Below are 23,290 nucleotides of genomic sequence, written 5' to 3' on the forward strand. Positions count from 1 at the left end.
GGAGGAAGCCGTTCTACTCCTAGGCCATTACTGAGAAGTACCCTGCTGAGAGTGTAACTCTGTATATTGTCAGGTACTCAAAGTAGGATGGTATTCATGTATTACTCTACTGAAGGGCATTGTTTTGAGGGGGTGAATAGATACTTATACTATGGGCAAGATGTAATTGCTTTTAAACATGAGCCGAAATCAATGCTGTGTCACAATCCTCTTTTAAACACTTAGTCCAGTTTGCCCTTGAGCACTAGAATTGCTGTCAGCTTACAACATCACAGCTAAATAATGAATAGATGTACTGCAGGGTCTCTCTAAATTAGTTAAAAATGTAGTAACAAGTGATTATGCTTCACAAATACATAATTAGGATAACTGAATCATAAGAACAGGCTATTTGGTCCCTGTACAGTGGTAGTGAGAGCTTGTTTGACAGTGCCAGCAATAAGTTCATGCTGGGGATTTCATTCCAACAAGGCTGCCCGATTCTGTTTAACCTTTATATTGAGAATTTCAAGGTTATAGTTCAATAGTTTTGGTTCACATCTTTGTTTTTTGGAGATAATGTGGTCATACTTTATCAAGCGATGGCCTCAAACTACAGTAGTACTAACACAGTCTGTTACTGAGTTAAATGGCATCTCCACGTAGCGTTGGGCAGTATGGTTTGTAGGTTTTAGTGGTTTCACTGTATGTCCCAATATTATTTTTGTATAAAGTAAAGCTTTTTTTAATGAATTTATAAGGTATTAGTCACAGCTGATGTAGACAAGTGGTATCGACACAATGCTTCAAACTACTTTGTGAAAATTGGAATAAAAGATGGCGTTAGCTAGCATGACAGCAAATAGTTCAAAGTCCCTTTTGCAGCCAGCATTACCCAACAAGCATTGATGATGTAACTTTTTTAACTGTGTAATTATTGGTATAAGAAACAGATTATGTTTCACAAATAATTGTATTTTATGATGCTGAAGTTAGTTCTTTTGGCTGCTCCGTTTAGGGTCCACACAGTGAATCATGTGCCTCAATCTCAGTGTATCTGTAGTATCATCCTCTGTTACACTAACTCTCTGCATGCCCTTCTTAACCACATCCATGAATTTTCTCTGTGGTCTTTCCTATGGCCTAGCACCTCAACATCTTTTGTCCAGTATGTTTACTGTCTCTCCTTTGCACATGTCCAAACCATCTCAGCCATGCTTTTATAACTTTGTTTCCAAACTGCTCAACCTGAGCTGTTCCTCTGATGTTCTCATTTCTAAGCCTGTGCATTCTGGTCACTCACAATGAAAATCTATACATCTTTAACTCTTTTTGTCAGCGTCATAGTTTTCCAAACCAGACACCTTTCCCCTATGGTGCTGTCCTTCTGTCACAGATCACCCTGGAGATATAATCTCCACCCACTCATCCTTGTCTGGACTCTCTTCTTCATTTTCTTCCTCTTATGTGTCCTGCACCACCCTCACATGCAGTACCACAGACCTTGTCTTGGCAACCTATTGTATAGATCCACAGAGACACAGCAGCAACTCTTTCTTCCCTTCTTTATATGTCTCATCAACACTCTCAAAGCAAACATGTATGTGCAGTCTCATTCTTGGCATGAAGCCACACTGCTGCCCATTAGTTGTCACCACTCTTCCTAACCTAGCTTAAACAACTCTTCCCCAAAGCTTCATGGTATGGCTCATTAGCTTTACCCTTTTGACCACCTCTGCACATCACCCTTGTTCTTGAAAACTGGTGCCATTGCACGTCTCCATTCCTCAGGTATCCTCTCACTCTCTTTAATTTTATTCAGCAGTCTGGTTAAAAAGTCCACTACCTTAAACATCTCCATACCTCCACAGGTATGTATCTGGGCCCTTTCCCCTCATCTTCTTCATAGCTGATTTCACTTCCTCCTTACTAATTCTCTGCACTTCCTAATTCATTAACTGTCCTTCATCTGTCCTCCTTTCTCTCTCTCTCATGTTCTGCATTCATGAGCTCCTCAAAGTAATCCTTCAAGCTTCTCAACACACTCTTTTCACTTATTAGTGCACTTCCATCCACATCCTTCATCACCCTAATCTGCTGTACATCCTTTCCATCTTGATCTCTCTGTCTAGCCAGTAAATATACGTCTTTTTTTCCTTTGTTAGAGTCCAACCTCACATACAACACCAGGTTTTCCCTTTCTCTGCTGCAGGCCTAGCCTCCCAGTATCCCTGTCTATTGTCTTCATCTCCCTGACTATCACAAGTTTTCTTTGCTAACCTTTTCCTTTGAATAGTTTCTTTTACTCACTTGTACCTAATTTCACCACAAAGTCACCTTGTCCTCATTCCTCTGTCCAGAGAGTACACCAAACCCCTCTGTTGGCACTTTCTCTCAGTACTATAGTTGTACTTTCAGTTATCTGGTCTCAACTCCTCCCTGAACTCTGTGCAACATTTTTTCCTTCCTCAGCTTCCACCATTTAATCCATGTCTCTGCCTTGACTCGCTTCCTCTTCTTGATTTTCAAAGTCCTCCTACAGACTACCATCCAAAGCTTCTTAGCAGCATTCTCCCCTGATACCACCTTGTAGTATCTCTTTCAGATTTCACCATTTGCAAAAGATTTTGGAGATTTAGTTGTGGATTATTAATTATTAATTTGGTTCTTATGTGACAAGCATACACTGGTAATAATGGTCCCTTCTTGATTTTTTTCTTGCATTCCTAATAGCAATTAATATAATACATGCATAGAGTATGCATATGACATTACAACTACTGGATTTGTACATCCAGTATATCTTCATATCTTGTTCAAAAGTGGAGTGGGAGATTGACAGACAGATTGATAAAGCATCTGCGGTAATCATCGATCCTACCCTCAGCTGTGGCTATAATCTGTGGGCAGTAAGTGAAGCAATAAGAACACAGTGGGTACAAACACTCTTCCTCTGAAGGGTTTCTGGGCCCACCCACGGTGAGAGGGTGAGGAGCTCTGTCATTAAGGAGGGGTCAAACCAGACCTGCTGCTCCTCTTTGTCAACAGGAAATAACTGAGGTGGTTTGGCCATCGGATTAGGATGCCTCCTCTCGCCTTATGGTTGAGGTCTTTTGGGCATGTTAAAACAGATGTATATTTAATTAAAAGTGTTTGTCTTGCGGGCATAAAATATGGAGTGTATGAGCATTATAAAAGCATTTAGTTATGATATCTGAATGGTAGAGAATAAATCTTAGCAAGGTCTCTCCAGCCACAATGATAGATAGTGTCTGGTCAGTACTATTATTGTTTTGTGAGGTGTTTTAATTTATTGTATTTTTTAAAATAAGTATTCAGAATACACCAAAACAGTAACTGTTTTCTTTTTTTTTAACCACTGAGTAAAAGAAAGTATAAAAACTCCAACAGGGCAACATTTGGAGTGTGATTGCTGCAATCAAGCTAACAAAATTAACCTGGAACACATACTCAGTTTGATGCGAGTAGGTGTTTGCTGTGTTTTCTTCTAATTTAACTCAATTTAGAGCTCACCGCTACTGCTAAAAAAGGTCACTAAAAATATTTTTAAAATGCACATTTTTTTTCATCTAATATGATATTAAATCAAATCAAAATGGCATTTAATTGTCAATAGTCTCATTTAACAGGAGTTATTTGAATGGAGTATTTGCATAGTGGTAGACCTATTTTCAGCAACCATCACTCCGGTTTTCTGTTGGAACGTTGTGTTACTTATGAAAGTTTATCATTTGATATCCTTTGAAATGCTAATTGATCATTAGGGGAAAAAACAAAATTATGTTTTAACAGCTGAAAAACTTTGTGGTAATTAAAGCGCTGAAATTGGTGAGTTGATGAAGCATCAGCCTCTGTATGTTCAATTATAGTATTTTTAAAATGGCCAAAAACACTTTCTTTTCTTGTTCTGGATATTTATTCATTTAGGAAATAAAATTGAAAACATATAATGGTGTGCTGCTTCCTACTAAGAGAACGACACAAACTGCCTGTGGCTGCCTGATAGTCAGAAAGGTTGATTAAAAGGTGTGCAACAAGACAACTACATGAAAATGTTCTGTTAAGGAAACAGGCCACCTAACAGGTCCTCAACATGAAGTGACACAAAACTTAAACTTAGATACATAGAAAGTGTTATGGACAGAAGAAAGTCTGTGTTTGCTCTATGTCTGTTGTTTAACACATGAGGGATGTGGAACACATGAAAAGATGCTGGCGCTCCACAAACCTGCCAAGGAGGAAATGCAAGGACTTGGGTGTATTTGGGTAAAGTAGGAGATATAATCATGTGAAAACTATTTTCATGTGACTGTGAAGTCTTATATCTTACTGACTGTTCTTTTAGCCACTCATTAAAAAAAAAAAATCCATTACAGTGTCTCCTGGTTTCCAAAGCCCAGTGAGCAGTTTTGTACATACAATATATTTCAACTGTGTTTGATATCAATAATAGAAATTTACTTTCAATGCAACAATTTTCACAAAGTAGTTTGAGGTATTGGGTCACTGTGTGACTCATACCTAAAGCCTTGCAGCATATTTACACCAGTATATTTTAGGTATGCCAAAGTCAGGCAAGGATAGCAGCCAATTTCTATTGGTCATGCTGTAGAGCAAACCCACAAAATAGACAAGGAAAAAAAATCAAGGTTAGAGATTGACTCAAGTTTTTCTACAAGCAGTGCAACTTTCTTCAATTCTCTCATTACAAAGTTTAACTCAGCACTGGTGCTCTGTGAGTAATATAAAATCTAATCCAGAACACATTGTTATCACAAAAAACATTGATTTTTTTTATCATTATTCTTTTTTGGAAATTTGTTTCAGATTTAGAAGGAGACCCTTGGAGTGGAGGAGTTTTGATAGCTGGAATGAAAGTTTTGATTCAGCATGCAGAATAAGAAACAAAGGAAAGTGGTGGGCAGATAGAAATGGGCACACATACACAACCATGTATTCGTAATCGTAACTTCTGTGATGGGGAGTAATATGTATGTGTGTGTGTGTGCACATATTAGTTAATGTGAGGTCATTCCTGCTAAAAAGCAGTTTGATCCTGAGAAAAGTGCACAGATCTGTGCACCTGCAGAAATTATGGCTGTACACACGCACACCAGAGTGACTATCACAACACTGATGACTTAACGTTCCTCTTTAGTTCAGTAATTTTCATTCACTCAATCGTTTCCCCTCTCGTATACTTCCTGTGTTTCTTTTCCGCCCTGTTCTTAATAACTCTGTCTCACTTTTCTTTCTACGTTCCTGTTTTCCTCCCTGCACGTTCTCTTCCGGCTGCTCTACACAGAATGAGTGAGTGTGTGTCAGCAAGGAAATTGGGAATGAGTGACGTGGTAAAGTGTGATTTTTTTTCCAGCAGGGAGAGGAACAAATGGGAGGAAAGCACTTTATAAAAACATATCCCAAATCCAGGCCAGACAGGCACACACACACACCCATGCACACACTCACACACATATACACTGGGCGGCAGTCCCATCACAATGTGAGCTTCATTGGTGCTGACACACTCCAATGTAGCAGTGAATGGGACTTGATGTCTGAGGCCCCAGCCTATGATTCGCCCACAGGGCAGCCACTCATTAAAGTACAAAAAGGAGCAAAGGGAGGGAAAGGGACAGAGGAAATGGGAGGCGAAGATGAGGGAGGGGGAAAGGATGCAGATTTGATTCACTCGGTTTTACTGTGCAGTGGATAAGTTCAAGTTCAAGTTCAAGTTGGCTTTATTGTCACTTCAACCATATACAGTTTAAAAATACACAGTGAGGCGAAACAACGTTCCTCCAGGAACCAAGGTGCTACAAGACAAGTTAGTGCAACAAAAATAATAATATATAATATATCTAGTAATAATATTGTGCAAAAGAGCATTTACAGTCCAGTCTCAATGTTTTGAGGTATTTGAGTTAAGCTGAGTGATAATGTTAGTGTATGTGTGTGTGTGCGTGTTTATCAGTCAGTCCCTTTTTGCTGAGGAGACGGATGGCTTGTGGAAAAAAGCTGTTGCACAGTCTGGATGTGCGTGCCCGAATGCTTCGGTACCTTTTTCCAGATGGCAGGAGTGTAAAGAGTGTGTGAGAGGGGTGTGTCCGATCAGCCACAATGCTGGTGGCTTTGCGAATGCAGCGTGTGGTGTAGATGTCCTCAATAGAGGGTAGAGAGACCCCGATGATCTTCTCTGCTGTTCCCACTATCCGCTGTAGGGTCGGTAGATTGCCGCTAGATTGGTAAGTTTGCCCTTAGGCATAAACACTAGGAAGATCACTACTCTGGCATTGCTTCACCAATTTCTCCTCCCTTAAGCAACATCTAGGCTCCATCAGTAGCTACACTTCTTCACTGCTGGGGCCTTCTTTCTACAACAGCTATTGGAAGTAATCAACAACGAAACACCTATTTAATTAATTTCCTGGATTCACTTGCTTTAAAGTTTGTTTGTTTTTTTGTAGTCAGTGAACAGAGACAGGTAGCTTCAAAAGTAGCTTCAAAATATTTGATTTGTCTCTTTAGTTACTTTAGCCTTTAGCCCTCTCATGAACATTACATGAGAGGGCATAATGTTTTACTTGACCCAGGTTTCTGGGTCATTTTTGGGATCATTTCTGGCTCATTTTGACATTCTTTGGTCCTAATTTGTATTTACTGAGGTGTTAAAAGGTATTGATGTTAAAATGGTGCAAAAGCCCTGATGACTGAGAAAGTTTCAGAAACATTAGATCCTTCCCCTTGGGTGAGAGAATCCAATGTGCTGTTAAGGTGCTCTTAAATTGTAAAAGCCCAATACTCTTATATAAATTCTATTCAGTTCAATTCAATTGTATTTATACAGCACCAAATCACAACAGCAGTGGCCTCAAGGAGCTTTATATTGTAAGGCAGACCGTACAATAATACATACAGAGAAACCCAACAATCATAGGACCCCCTATGAGCAAGCACTTTGGCGACAGTGGGAATGAAAAACTCCCTTTTACCAGGAAGAAACCTCTGGCAGAACCAGGCTCAGGGAGGGGCGGCCATCTGCTGCGACTGGTTGGGGAGAGAGAAGGAAGACAGGATAAAAAACATGCCGTGGAAGAGAGACAGAGATTAATTACGAGTATGATTTTATGCAGAGAGGTCTATTAACACATGGTGACTGAAGAAGAAATACTCAATGCATCATGGGAATTCCCTGGCCGTCTACACCTATTGCAGCATAACTAAGGGAGGATTCAGGGTCACCTGATCCAGTCCTGACTATATGCTTTATTAAAAAGGAAAGTTTTAAGCCTAATCTTAAAAGTAGAGATAGTGTCTGTCTCCTGAATCAAAACTGGAAGCTGGTTCCACAGAAGAGGGGCCTGAAAACTGAAGGCTCTCCCTCCCATTCTACTTTTAAATACTTTAGGAACAACAAGTAAGCCTGCAGTGCGAGAGCAAAGTGCTCTAATAGGGTGATATGGTACTACAAGGCCATTAAGATAAGATTGGGCCTGATTATTTAAGACGTGTGTGAGGAGCAGGATTTGTTTTCTATAAGATGCTTATAGATGATCTCAATTAAGAGTATCAGTCTGCCAATATTACTCAATGTTATTGAGCTATCAGGGATACGACAGTGTCTGTAATGTCCAGGTCCTCTGACTTGTTCTCAGTCGTCCAGGTTGTGGTAATCTAAGGAGCTTGTAAAAGTGATTGCACTTCTTTACAGAAGGGTAGGATATCATATAGAATAACAAATACAACAACATTTTCATCATTGGTCATCCCTTGTAGCAGGTATATAAGAGAAAGCATGAAATCCCAATGCACTCCAGACCCACACCCTCAGACAAAAACTGGTTCATCCCGAAGACAAAACTCCCAAACACATTTTAAACAACGTAGTGTATGTTGTACAGTGCAGCGAGGAATGCTCAGACCTCTACATTGGAGAAACCAAACAGCCACTCCATAAACGCATGGCACAACATCTGCATCTAAAAGATAAAGGCCAATCTTTCGAGGATGCCAGTGTTCACATTTTGGACAGATGGTTTGAAAGAGGAGTGAAAGAGGCCACCTATTCCCTCTGTGAATGACCATCTTTGAACAGGGGGGTGGCTTACAACACCAACTGTCTTCCACCTACAATGCAGTTTTGAGATCCTCAGGATTCCCATATGCTTGTTTGCCATTCACCTAGGGACCATTTTTGATCCGAGGACACCACAAGGGGTTACTGCCCACTCACAACTTGTGTCAGGTGATCTCAGTAGGTCACATGGTAGGGCAAGTCAAGGTCTCACAATGGGTTTTCACACCTTGGCTCTTTTGATGAGGCACATGATCAATAGTGGGTCAATGACCCTTTTAAAGGAACAACTCCCATTTGGGTTTAAATACCTGATTTCGTTTTAGTACTGATGAAGCTTTTCAGATGAGAGGTGAAACGCTTTCAAGAAACCTAAAGAAGTCCAGTCGCTTTTCTTTCCAGGCTCCTCAAAATCTGCCATATTTATTCATGTCTGATGACTGCAAAAATCATAGCATACAATTCATATTCTTTTTCTTCAAACTCATCAATCGTTTGGTGGCACAAGCACTTTATTTGTGCCTTTATACATGTGTATAGGCATATATGCCAGTCTGTATTTGTGAAAATTGGTCTATTAACACCATGAAACTGGGTGGCATAAGACAACATGAGCATAAACAAAAAAAAAACACCAGCCAAACCCACAAGCTAACACCTTGTCATGTGGATCTTTTGTTCAGATAGCTTTCATTGATGGGATGCTGCCAGAGCTGTCCTCTTCCCTTAAGAGGATGAAGTCATTAAGCAGAATGGGAGGGAGAGAGAAATAAGTACATGAAAACAGATTTTTATTTGTATCCTTAGAAAGCCTCCCTCTAGTTAACATTGATTTTCTCTTGCTGCCAGTTCATTTTCAGAGTGTTCTACTTCTACTTGGCTCCATCTGTGAATTTCTTCTCGTTTCTTCTCCCCCTATACTTTCTTCCCGTTTTGTTTTCCCTTTGCGCTTCCTCATTTCTGTCTTGTTCCGCTCATTTGTAAAAGAGCCAACTGTCTACATTCATCAAACGGGAGGAAACTTTATTACAAGTAGCGTGCAACAGTCAACCATCAAATATGTATATCCTTGTACTTCTTTGATCATAATCATCGTTTAATGTTTCAGTCAAGCTGTTTTGGCTGCTTCCTCGTGAAGGCACAGGGGATGTCTTTATTTTATCCTCTTTTTCCTTAACATAAAGGTCCCTCTGGCACTCGTGGTCTGTTTGCTGTGGATGGTTGATCTCCTTTCCTTTCATGCCAGTGTTATTCCATTTTATCCTCAACTCTCCCAGTCTATGTATGTCTTCCTCATTGCTTTTGCCCTATCTGGATCACATTGTGCAAGCTGCTTCTATTGCTCTTTCATCCACATCTCTGCCTTAGTTTCTCCCGCTCTGGCTGTCTCCTTTCTCCTTCCCTGTGTGTTCATCTCTCGAGATTAGTTTACACTGTAGCATAAATTAGAGCTGAGATTAGAAGGTCATGTTCCATGAGGCAAAGTTGCACAGTTAAGCCCCCCAAAGAGAGCCTTACATAAGATGGGTTACCTATCTTACCAAGCACTGTGTTATCTTCTTCGGCTGGGAACTTTTGTGGAATCCTCTCTAAAATAATATTAATGTTTCAGTCGAATTTTATAACCTAAAATGATCCTGGTTCTCATTGTAAGACAATGTAAGATAATAAGTTGAACTGATGCAATTTACTAATGTGTATTTTCCTCACTTCAATGAAACAGAGGACTGAAATCATAATTAGTTCTGTTGTAAGCTCTTATTATAACTGCTACAGAGCACATTCATGCTAAGTGTGTTTGGAAAGGTTTGTTAATACAGTGGATATTGTTTTCTCTGTAGTTTGTTAGATGTGCGGAGTATAATTTGTGGCAATAAAAAATACATGCAATAATTGATCTTAATTAAGCTCTAGTTTAAAATCCTTTTATACAAAACTGACATGAAATGCGGCGCTTAAAAAAAATATATATATAAAATGCATAAGCATAGCTAAGTAATGTGAGAACTGGAGATGACTTTTTCTCTGAAACAACAGATAATAATGGCTCTGCTACTGAAAATAGTTACTAATAATTAACTGAAAGTGAACTGCTGTACGCCCACCTTTACTTGACATATTGTGCCTTATCAAATAAAAGTAAAATTTATATACAACAAGTAAAAGTCACTTACGTAACTTTCCAGTATCTTTATAATTTCACCAGATAACAGGACATTAACCCTTTTCTTTTTTTTTCCATTTGCCTACATAATCCGGTCGTTAAGTGATGACGTGACGAATCCTACTTCCGGGTCTAAAGTAGTCTGCGTTTAATATGGCTTTTGTGTTGTTAACATGTTTAATGTTATGTATTTTCTTCTATTTAATCTCAAAAAGCTCCTAAAACAGTCAGTGATCACCGTTGACCTCCCTCGGCTTTTATTACCGCTAATCATTTATTTAAGCTCAGTTTTTAAAACCTTAGGATGAAGCTACAGCCCAGCCCATGCAGCAGTATATGAATGACTAACCTCGTATTGTGGATGGATTATCTCAGTTGTTCTCCTGGCTGAAGTTTGGTCCTTTTACAGCATCCTGCCATGCGATTACATTTGTTCCTGACCACCGAGAACACTCACGTAAACTTTTATCGAGTGGAAAAAAAGTTAGCTTGTTTATATTATGCTAACATAGCTGTGTCGCTAGCGGTCACGTAGCACATCATTATATACAAGCTAGCCAAACTTCAGTAACCCTACAAACGTTACTGCTGTTTAGTTTTCTGTCTTCATTTATGCTGGAAGTGATAGCAGAGCTGTACGTTTTAATTTGTTTCCAAAACCCGGCAGTCAGGACATGCTATATTGTATTTAGATAGAAGCTAGCGAGCTAAATTCCTGCTAACTTCTAACGCCGTTAAATGTCATAAATTCCGTTTTCATGGATGCCTGGATGTTAAATTCAATTGTTACACCTGGTAGAGCAGAACGCTGATCATTTTATTAAAGATGAAAGACTTTAGACAGTTTTTCAACTCTCAGTAATGCCATAGTGATCGTTTGATATATGGACCTGCAGCGGAGTTTCGGTCCAGACACGGCTAGTGACGTCAGACTTAACGACCGGATTATCCTAGCAACTGCCCATCCTCAAGATACTGACTTGTGGTTAAAATGTCCATGGGTGAAGTTCATTAGGTTTGTTGTTATTAACATTTTTGCAGTGGTTCCCCCATGTTTTATTTTGGCGAACTCTGTGTCATCACTTACACTAATGACATGATCCCTTATACGCAAGCATTCTTACACCGCTGTGTATGTTTTGCACATGCTTGAAATGAACCTCATTACCGAACCACTAATATGTAAAGCTGATCAACCGGTCACTGATCTGGGCAAAGAATGCTAAAAATAGGTCCTTGCCGGTTGATCGATAGATCTCCAGATACAGACGGATGAATAGATGGATGGAGTTGGGATGGTGGCTCATACTTAGCTCGGTACTGGAAGCAAAACTCACTTTTACTGTCTAATAATGGATGTTTCTTTAAAATGTTTTTAAAGAACAGAATTTTTTGACAAACAGAAATTATGTAAAATGAAAAATATTTTTCCAAACATGTACATACTCTTCAAGAGTTTTATTGAAAAAGAAAAAAGTAATTCCATAGCTGCACTTAATGTGAATTATTCAGACAAACGTACAAGTTAGTGTGCTGTATGCCAAAATTTTACCTCACCTAACCAAACCACTACACATCACTTTACTTTACAACATTTCTACATTCTGGTGACAGCTGTTGTCCCTGAAATATACATACCCCTAAAAATAATGGATTCTCTGTTGCAGTGAACATATTAAAGAGGGTGCAAACATACGCAGTGAAGCTTACAAGTGACACTTACAAAGATGTTAATGGAGCATGGAGACTCCCTGTCACTTTGATGGCTGTCCTGTTCTTTGTTTACACTTTGTAAAGCAACAAAAAAATTTCTTCACATATTCCCTCCGCCCCATCATTTATTATTTATTTAGTTGCTGTTGTTAGCATTAATTTAGTTCAGCAGACATGTGATGATGCTATATAGACACATATACACACATACATGATCAATAATTTGTATTATCTTCCCTGATGATGAGTTATTGTGCTTTATTCAAGCCTCTGGCTTTAATGAGGGTTAATACCATCTGCTGATTAGACAATACAGTCAGACAGGAAGGCACACGCATACACAGACACATGCTGCATGCTGCAAGTGAATCATTTAAATGGACATAATGGGCACAGCAGTGTGGGTGTGCAGGCTTGGCTTTGCACTGTATGACGTGCAACCATGCAGTCTAATGTTTTGGGAAGGAAAACTGAAACATATACACATAATACGCACACATTTCCCACACATCTTATTATGTGAATGGGAAGTGTCACACCCCAGAGAGGAAGTGGTATTAATAGTGAAGGTCTTTTCCTATTTCACGCTCCAACCATGTGTCTACTAATTTGCATCCCCTACTAACACTTCTACATCTATTGAGATGTAAAAAAAAAAAAAAAAAAAAAAAGGGGGGGGGGAGTTGCAACGGAAAGTAAGAGAGAAAAGGGAGTTGGCACAAATCGGACGGAAAAAGGTAGAAACCACAAGTGGAGAAGTGGAATAACAAGAGAGGAGGGTCATTAGCCCATGAATGAATGAGTGAATGAATGAATGAATGGAGAAAGAGTATGTAGTAGGGAATGCACTAAATGTCAATGCACAAGATGGGGGTGAATGGCAATGGTTGCTTGAAGATTTTGCTGCCAGGTGTGTAAGTAACACAAGTGCTGTACTTTGCCATCTGTCCATCGTGATCACCTGCGTTTCTTCACTCTAAGTCCAGGTGTTTTGTGTCTACAGGTTTCAACCAGCCAGCCTGGTGGAGAGGATCCAAGCTATCGCCCAGAATGTCTCTAACATGGCCATCAGGGTGGAGCAGATATTGCAAAACAGTATGGTGCAAGGCAGAGGTACAGTATCATTATCATCATGGTTTCACCTTCTTGTTTACAATATGTGTGAGTAAAATCCAGCTTATCATTGGTTTCCTTGTTCTGTAGATTGACTACAATTGCAGACAACATCATAAATTAATATACAGCACAGGGATATTACAAGAACAATAAATAAGTATACAAGACGCACCTCACTCTCATCCAGCCTGCTCCACTCTTATGATTTACATTAAGAAACTGATTGATTAACGTTGTTACCCCAAAGAGAAACGGGCTTGCATTATGCACAATAAACACACAATTGCGTACAATGTCATTATACACAATAAAAATGTACACATAAAAGAGGAGGGGACTGGCAGACACTTGGTACCAGTGATGGTATACGTGGTCTCACACAATGTGAAGAGTGCATCGCAAACATTGCACCACTGCATAAGATCAGCCACTGAAATGTAATCAGTAATTTACAACTTGAAGCACAGCTGAACACATGAACAGCTGTCAGCTTGTGATGACAAATATGCAGACCCACACATGCAAAGGAATGAGGAGAAACAGAAACACACACACATCTGTTATTCGGGTGTTTTTTTGTTTGTTTTTTATCACTGACACAAATCAGTTTTCATACCGTGTCAGTTAGCAGAGCTTCTGTCTGACACCTTCTGACACAAAAATATTAAAACATAGTAGAAAGTATTTGGACAATGGGTCGTTATACTAGATTAAAATAGACAGTCAAAAACACCACCATGAAAAAAATGAGATGTTTGATTTGAGTCAACATCCAGAATCTTCTGTAGTCAGTCATATCAGATTTTTTTGTTTTGTTTTTTTTTTTTTCCAGTAAATTAAAAATCGAGAGAAATAAACTCAGGCTATGGAATCATCACGGAAGCTCTGAAGTTGAGGCGAGGTCATCTCTGTAAATGTCAGCTCTTATCCAACTGTGTGGTTTTCTGTTGTCTTGTTCACAACAGACTTTTTTTTAATCAAAACCGCAGTAATACCAAATATCCGCCCACTTTCCTCTGTTACTTTTTTCTTGAGGCTAATTGCTCAACTCTTTACATGAGAATAAATGAGCATTACTTCTCCTTTTGTTTTCGCCTCTGCATCTGCAGGGACAATGGCACACGCCAAAATGAAAACAGTGCTGCTTTCTCTAATCACAGATAAATTGAAACACTGCTGGCAGACTTTATTATCATACGGCTCAGTGGCGGTTTATTTATCTCGTGGTCAGGCATGTGCGAGAAGAAACAACAGGAGAAATAGAGTTAGAAGACGTGATTAGAATTTCCTTCCCTTCAAACACTGGCAAGGCTTTTATGTTCCATCTAGAAGGGACAGAAGTCAAGTTTTTATCTTGTTAGTTGACCACATTTTCAGTTGTTGCCTTAGTGGTTGCTATTGTAATCACATTTGCAGCCAATCCGTGTATGTTTTCAGTTGATGGAGACAAGCCCCAGGGAAGACTTATGTAGAGAAATGTCTCTTTTTCATTAGGCAAATGGAAACAGACAGAATCTAAGAGAAGACAGATGTGATGGTCCGGAGAGAGAACTAGGGAGAGAAGGAGGGGATTTAAAAGAGAGGGGGAAAGAGCGAGAAAATCTAACTGCAATGGTTCTCGGACACAGTCTTCCCTTCTTCTCACATCGGCAGCAGAGAGGCAGTTAACTAAGTCATTGGAGCAATTAATGCAGTGTGTGCAGCCTAAGTGAGCAGACGTAGTTGCTAGCGTAACTGAAGGATGGTTGGCGGCAGCGGGAGACAGACTGCTTTGTCAGGCCCAGTGAATATTGTGCACTGCAGTAGATATGTTGCAAGGCTGCAAAGGGAAAACCACGGAGATTTATGAGCACTTCACAGCATGTATGACATAAACAGTAAATGATTGTGTTATGGAAGGAAGTGAATATTGCTATGAAATTTCCATAGGCAAGCGGAGTGAAGCTGTTACTGTGAGTAATGCTGTAACCTCTTGGTTCTCAGAGGGCAGCCTTTGGGTCAGACGAGTTCATGTCTAGTCATTTTGAGTAAATAAATCGATTAGCAGAAACGAGGCTGGAATTTTAAAGAGACTTTGACAAGCTCCATATGCTGATAAATGAGCTGATAGATAGTATTACATTGGCTGATTGCTGTTGGAAATGTTATATTCACTGGAGAATAAATATTCTCATTAGAGCCAACTGATTTAAGTGAACTAAGCCTTCAAGCCTGTAGACTAATGAAGCATCAGTGATTGTGGCTAATTTTACTCACAGCAGGCGTAAGTCAATTGATCATTTAACTGGATATTTACAAATGTAAATATCTTCTGTAAAATGTGAAGCTTATAAATCACAGATTGATGTTTTAATCTGGAAGCAAAAGTTCACTCACTGTGTCTTTTCAGTATTGAGAGATGGGTCGTCAAGTCAGTGTGAAGTGCCGAGAGACCCTCGCTTCCCAGAGTGTCCTGGAAAAGTAGATGTGAGTATTTAGCTGTTCTCTTCATTTCACTGTGTGAAACTGACTAGTTGATTTGGGCTTAATGAGGGTATAACTACCCAATTAAATAATAAACTTTAAGATACTATATCTAAAAGAAAAAATAACACGATTTCTATCAACACTAATTTGGTTTTGGCGGCATGGCTCTGTAATGTGACCTCTCCACCCTTCCTCACGCATACATGAAGCACACTTCCCAGCTGTTAGATTTCCATTTCTTCTTCTGGCTTTATGAAAAGCCAGAAGAAGAAAGAAGCACAGAACATAACAGGCGTCAGTGTCAGTAAATATGACACTAAATAAAGAGTTATGATGGGTTTCAAAGCAGCTTGCACCTGTGATCAGCCTGCTTAAAACCAGCTTTATCAACACATCCTTTAGGAGTTTTACCATCAGCTGATCTTCTACACAGCAGACCAAGCTCCTCTGCTGGTCACACCTAAATCTGGAACTTCCTAATTTTATAAATGTGCAGTTATTAATAGAAAATGATTTAAAAACATTTTGTTACCATTATTTTGTCCTGTTGCAGAAAGACAGTTGTGAGTTATTAATTGTTGTTTCATATCTATATATATCTATATCTATATATATCTATATATATATATATATATATATATCTATATATATATATATATATATCTATATATAATATAGATATATATATATATATTGGAGTCAGATGATTAAATCTTTGGTAAGTAATTTTTCTGTTTTTGTGTGTATACATATTTCTTCCTGTGTGTCCTCTAGTGGATGCGTGCACGGTGGACATCAGATCCTTGCTATGCCTTCTATGGTGTTGATGGTTCAGACTGCTCTTTCCTCATCTACCTGAGTGAGGTGGAGTGGTTCTGCCCCCCACTGGCCTGGAGGAACCACAGCAGCCCCCCTACCCAGCATACACAGCCAGCAAAGTCCCCCAAGAGACAAGTAAGGGAGCAGTAGTGCTATTAGAAACACAGGATGCCAACTGACACCTGATGAATGTACAATAAACCCACAAGTGATGATGCTTGGCTCACCAGCTCAGCAATGTGAAGATGATGTGTTAATAAAAATCACAAAGGGAATCTGTGCCACAGTTGCTTAAAAATGTGTAATTTCGTAAAATTCTGTGAAATAAGGGCCAAAAAATCCAGAAGAAAGAAGTAAAAATTAGAAATTGCCTGTACTGCCACTCTGTTCATATATATTGTATTGACTGTATTTTTTCCAGTACTTCAGTGGTTGAGAACATTTATAGTGAAACATCAAAGAAACTGATTTTTTTTTTGTCTCATGACATGAATAAAACATGTTACAAATATGTAGATACTTACTTCTTGTAAGGCTTTTATTGTAACACTTTCCCACGCTGTTGGCACCTAAACAAACATCTGGTCAGCAGATGGAATACTTAAATGTTAATTACTTGCCTCGGTACAAAATGTTCTTGGATGAAACTTTAATTTGTCCCTCAGTCAGTTAGACTTAATAACAAGCATCTCCTGCAGGACAGACAGAGCAGCACTGACTCAAAGATAGCAGCAGGCTCTGCTGATTTCTTGTGTACTGGAAGCATGTAAAGTGCGAGGTGATGTTGCTGGTAAGTTATTTATTAAGATGTGCTTGTTTGGAGAAGTAGCTTTTGATTCCGTGCAAGCCTAAGATAGCAAATGACTTGTGATCCAGATTTCTGTTTGCTAAGGTTTTTACTTTAAGGGTTGGAAATATCTGCTTTCATTCACCTTTCTTGTGTCCTTGATTCAAGACCTTTTTTATTTTTAAACTTAAAAAAATCAAATTTTAAGTTTTGTAGGGGAAAGAAAGTTGAGTCAAGATGGTGGAAAACAGAGTGCCACAGAGGAAAAATGGCTTTAGACAAGCAATATTGTGTTAGTTAACTGCTGGAACTGACAAATAGGGCATGTTTGTACCATAATTATAGTGTTTTCAAAAAATTGTTTTTCTCTCTCTGCCATTTCGTCTGAAAGTGCAGCCTTTGTATTATGATTTCAGGCTACTGTTAGTAACAACAGAAATGTAAAAAACTAGCCTGAGGTCGGTGAGCTGTTAATAAATGTCCAGAGTAGCAGTCAAAAGAATTTAACAGTCCTTTTCTTCAGAAGAAACCTTACAGTTGAGTAAGGTGTCTGACCCTGCTCACGCCCTATTTAAAGCAGACCTCATCCACGGCTGCTAATACTGATTGGTTTTTAATGTTAAAAAATTAATACATTTTCTGACAGCAAACCTGACGGTGCCTTCAGGTGCAAATCTGCGCAGTGGTAATACAGGACTATGGATTTTGAAATTCAAAATAGGGAACAAGGACAGAACTGTGCACTGAATCTGAATATAGTGGCACCTTTCTCAGTCACATTCTCTCACTCAGACCGCATCACGAGTCTTTGAAATAGTTAAAAATGTGATGCCTGCACAATGTTTGCAGTTTCACTTTTCCTTTCTTTTAATAACTGTCTTAAGAACGACATCTTTAGAAACTAACCGGAATGCTAATACAAATGAAGACCAATCGACTCCCTGACAAAAATAACTGAACTATTTTTGTGTTTTATAAAAACATTGCTGAACCAAAGCTTTTAGAGTAGAAAACTCAAAGCATTAGTTAGAAAGACTGCATTTGCTCATAGCTGCTCCTTGTATATTTCATTGACAGAAGTACTTTAATATTACGTGTGGTACTTAGTACTAGTAACAGTAGTACTGGTACGTAATAGTACGTTATGAGTGTTAAAGCTGACTGAATTTTAGTCCCTCTGTGCTGCAGATGGGAGGAAAAACATGGCAAAATTATTTATTGTTTGGCTACCAGCCTGCATTTGCAGGTATTGCTGAATTACCGTGACATACCTTCATAGCTATGGTGTTTACTGGCAGTATAACCAAAGCTTTGAACACCCATGCTGCTGTAGAATACAAAACAGGCACCACAGAGCTCAAAATGTGAGCCCTGTGCTGCCCAAATCTTACACTTTACCTGATTTTGTTACCAGCTTACCTTTTATATTCTCACATTCCCAGGCTGCCTTCCGTACAGACCTCTCTGTGTTGCTGGACCAGGTTGGGACAGGTAAGGAGTCCCTCAGCTTTATGAAGCGGCGAATCCGGCGACTTGCACAACAGTGGGCAACAGCTGCCAATCGTCTGGATGCCAAATTGGAGCAACAGTGGAGAGACCAGAAGAAGGTAAGTCTTTTTGCTTTGATTATAACACCATTTTCTTTTAACCGCAGTATCATTTAGGTTGCATTTGAAGCTGTACAGTAGCCATTCATGACAGAGGCTGTGTGTGAGTGAAAGGCAGCCATTTATCCTTGCATACGATAAATGAGGGCGAAGAAGCCAAAGCAAGTAAGGTGATGAAATGATGATGATGAATGATTGGGATTATAGTGATATGTATGCAGTAGTGCTAGAGGACAAAGAGTAAGATGAGAAAGAAAAAGAAGGAGAGGGAGAATGGATTAGCAAAGGACTGTTAAAAATAGGGAAGGTAGTGAGACACGCCTGAGATGAGCGAGACATTAGGCCTGGAAGACTACGCTGCTTGTGGATTAAGGGTACTTCATTAAACTGAAGGTGTAATCTAAAAGCTTACTTTTGCAGCTTAATTTTTTTGGTGCACGTTACTCTTAAAACCACAACTTTTGGTTATTTATACTCTCCTTGATTTCTCCCTTCTCTGAGCACACTCACACTCTTTTACTTAAGGTAGTAATGATGAATGAATGCATTAATGTGAGAAGGCAGACTGAGCAAGCATTCTGCGTCCTCTTTCCAAAATATTTCTCTCTGCCCACATCTCTCTCTAAAATAAGTTAACATGGGTGGAAATAGTCCTCTGTCACTGTGATTGATGCTCTTCTTTCTTGTTCTGCACTGAGGGGATTTGTTATCCTCTATCGTGCCTTCGTGGCTGCTTCAACTGTGTATGCCTTACAAAATGCTGCCGCTGCTATCTCAACAGCAGATGTCCTGGCGTTTGTAAGAGTTAGCCTTGCCTGTCTAAAGCTGTTTATCACAATAATTAGAAACGGAAGTTTAAAAAAAAAAACATGTGCATCTGTGTATTCCCTGTCAGTCTGTGTGGGTCTGTGTTTATGCTTGACTACTAATTGGATATCATGACAATAAAAAACAAAATGCCAAAGGCAGCATCTCTTACATTTTATTTAGCATTTAAAGCTCAGTCTTAACCAGAGACGCACACTTTTTTTTTTTTTTTGACTGTTAACGCTCAAGATTGGTTTCCATTGAAATTTCAAATTAATGTCACTCAGTAGTCTGTTGAGGGAATCACTGCCTGATTTTAAATGACTCTGACCCTGAAAAAGAAGCACTAACATTTGTCTTTGACATGATCCCTGTTCCCATTAGCAGGACCGTGCCTGATTATACCATCTAGAGATGCACTGATTGCAATTTTCTTGTCCGATTCTGATTTTTCCTTAAGCGTGACCTGCAGATACAGATTTTTACAAATTCAGATTTTCTTTCTAAGCATGTACAAACAAAAATCAAGTTTTATTCAGGGAAAATGTTTATTTTCATAATAAAATAAATGATTAATCTTTAAAAATTTCCCCAAACTGCAGTAAGTTGACATAGTTTCCTTTACCAAACAAAATTAGGTGAAACTCATTCCCATTACCTTGGCTCTTGCCAGGGCTGCCTGCTTGTGGATGAGTCAGAGCTGTGAATTGCTTTAGCTTTAGCCACAGCCACTTTTCCTTCGCTAGCTTCTGTGAAATGATTATGTTCAGCTGGGTGAAAGTGATTTATTGCTAGTTTTTGTGGTGCCCCCCCCCCCCCCCACACTTTTCTTTGCTGAACTATGGATCTTTACTCATGATGAGTGTGTTTGACTTTTAATTGCACACCTGTTTATGTGTTGAGCACCGTCTGGTCAGTTCATCTCTAGTCTTTGCATTTCCAATGAGGCTTTGTTGATTCAGTTCTGTTTCTTTGTTGGGCTCGGGCTTTGATTGTAACCAGAGTAGATGTTTCCCTAGAAGAAGAATAAATTAGTAGAACACAGAAGCAGGTATCGTAGGCGACAAGATCAAGAAGAAGAGGAAATGAAAGACAAAGCAATGCAGCAGGAAGTGTGTGGGCATGTGTGCATTTGTGTGTGTACATATCACAGCAGCTCTGGACATTTGAGTAATGTAATTATGAAGGGTTTACCTGAAAGTCACAGGAGAATAGATTTTCTACAGTCTAGTGTATTTGCAAGTGAGTGATATTTTGTATCAGAGTGAACAATGACGTAAAAGCCTGCCTTAAGTATTCTAGGAAATCTCTTTGTGAGTGCCAATTTCCTTAGTGAGTCTGAGGTTCAGAAAGAATACAGTCGACCTCTTGGTTCACTTCCCTTTCAAAGCAATGATACATTTAAAATAATTTTTTTCACCTCGTTATGAAACTGAATATAAGGTCAGGGCCGTTTTTTTTTTGCCATTAGAATCAATCTGAACAAAAGCTGTTTTCATTTTGTTAGACATCAAAGGAAATATATTTAGCTAAGTTCAGGAATCATTGAAGGGTTTTTGAAAGATGAGGGTACAGATTCAAAGACGCTGACCTTATCCCGTTAACCTACAAAGCAACAGATTCGCTGGCTGTCTGCTAGTAGTTTTAGTATCTCCCCGTGTCACTTTATGTGCATCTGTGCTTCCTTGAGCATGCACATTTAGTGTGTTTGTCAGCAAATGTCAAGCTGCTAATTCCCCTTCTCTCTATCTCTGCCCTCTTGAGATTTAATAGATCTCTGACTGATGAAGTGCAGACAGTGTGGAAGGATAAGTGAGGAGTGAGGAACTGGGGTAGGGGTAAAAGAAAAAGCTGTTAGAGGAAAGAGGAAGAGGAGGAAGCAAGTTGAAAGAATATGAAAACAAGCAGGAAAGACATGAGTATAAGTAAAGAGGGGAAAGTTGTTTGTAGGGCCATGAAAGGAGGATGAGGAAGAAGGTGAAATTAAGGGTAGAGTAGTGATCTTTGTCGGTGCCAGCTTGTGTTGCCTCCCATGGCTGGACAGCTGCAACCTTCTTCGGGGGCACGATGAATGAGAGAACCAGGTCTCACACACACACACACACACACACACACACACACACACACACACTCAGACATGTCCATACAAAGTCCTGTTCTAACAGATGCTAAGCCAAGAATTTGCATACTTCTGTCGTTACCCTGTTAGTGATGTCTCGAGCAGAGGATACCACTGGAGTGGTAACACATACTTAACAGTCACTTCTGCGCTCCCGCTCTCAAGTGTATGCACCAAGGTCTTTCCAAGGATTTCACTTTGACTCAGTCTCATATTGCATAAACATTTCAAAGACTAGACTTTCCTTACTACAACTCATCTAACGGCATTTAGAACAGAAAGATACTGTGAAAATACTGCGATTCAAATTGGTGGTGCATGAACATACAAGCAAACAGATGGGACAGATGTAAAGGTGAGCAAGGTATTGTACCTCTGTTTGTGTCTCCGTGGGTTTCATGAGGCTTTATTCAGTCCCTATGGGATGTTAACAGGAAAAATTAGCTTCAGAGCTTTTTGAGAGTCCCCAAGCTCACTGCGAGTGAGCATTTATGCTGAACACACACAAGGGATTTTAACTGGAGTTCATTGATGTATGTCAGCGTGAAACAAATACACAAAAAAATCAGCACTTTCAGACACGCACACACATAACCACACACACACCATCTGGGAGTACCATAAGTCCACTGTATAAAGTATTCAACTCTCTTGTGTGTTATCCAGATTCCCGAGGGAGGCAATTGGCTGTGACACACATAGTTTATGAGGCTTCACAGTTATTCCTTCTGTTGTTTACTTTCCATTGTGTAACTTTCTACCTGTTCATATTCATTTTGAAGCGAGCAAGTATGTAAAATTGTTATGGTGGCAGGAGTGTGTGTTGGTTTGCCTCTCCTCTCTCAAGATTTTGATTCTCTTTTGGTAACACAAACTTTACCTCTCTACATTTTTATAAATTCAGCTGTCATAAGTTCCCATACCCAGTCTCCCTGGTTCCTGCGTCTATGTTTCATGTCTATGTGGTTATGTTAAGTTCATGTCATGTTTTATCTCCATGTCTATGTCTCTGTGTTTCCTGTTTTATTTTGTAAGAGTCTGGTGTTCTTTGTTCATTGTAGTTAGTGTTACTCTCCCCTGTATTGTCATTATGTTTCATTCGAGTCAGCTGTGTTCTCATATGTCTCCACTTCCCCTGATCACCTCATGTGTGTATTTAAGTCCTCTGTTTTCTGAATGTCGTTGTCAGGTCGTCTGTTATCTCCACCATTGTCACTGTTATAGTCATAGCACTTCATAGTATTTGTTTCTTAGTGTTTTTTTAGTTTGCTTAGGGTTCCATGTTTAACTCCTGCTATCATCCAAATAAAGGATCGCTTTCTGTTTAAACCTGCAACTCCTCGTCCACATCTGCTTTTAGGTCCTGTTTCAAAAAACACACCGGCGCCCCCCGCCGTGACAATTAATTTTATGTATTGTATTTTTAAGCTGCATTGTCATATTATCTTACTCAGGACTCATAACTTAAAGGGAAAGGAAAGGGAAATCTGTTTTTGTTTCCTGTGTCTGAAAGCACATATCCAGTACTGGTTGGGCTCTAGTTTAGATCACGAGGGAGTTGCCAGCTTTTATAGTGAACTCTTCCTCTCCTGCTATTAACTTTGCATTTGTGTATGGA

The 23,290-nt window shown here is 39.4% G+C and overlaps 1 protein-coding gene across 1 annotated transcript in view; it reads left to right on the forward strand.

The window, feature by feature from the left end:
• LOC147328068 (alpha-1,6-mannosylglycoprotein 6-beta-N-acetylglucosaminyltransferase B-like) overlaps positions 1 to 23,290 on the forward strand; it is a 112,561-nt gene that overhangs the window by 38,305 nt on the left and 50,966 nt on the right. Inside the window, exons 4-7 of the mRNA XM_086296198.1 lie at positions 12,955 to 13,064; positions 15,457 to 15,533; positions 16,308 to 16,487; positions 18,582 to 18,746. Of these exons, the coding sequence (XP_086152324.1) occupies positions 12,955 to 13,064; positions 15,457 to 15,533; positions 16,308 to 16,487; positions 18,582 to 18,746 (532 nt within the window). The remainder of the gene's footprint in view (positions 1 to 12,954; positions 13,065 to 15,456; positions 15,534 to 16,307; positions 16,488 to 18,581; positions 18,747 to 23,290) is intronic.

Source organism: Aulonocara sp. 'chitande type north' Nkhata Bay, linkage group LG6, assembly GCF_057382095.1.
Source record: "Aulonocara sp. 'chitande type north' Nkhata Bay isolate Kocher_YH1m ecotype deep benthic linkage group LG6, A_spYH_male_GT1.1, whole genome shotgun sequence".
Taxonomy (NCBI): Eukaryota; Metazoa; Chordata; class Actinopteri; order Cichliformes; family Cichlidae; genus Aulonocara; species Aulonocara sp. 'chitande type north' Nkhata Bay.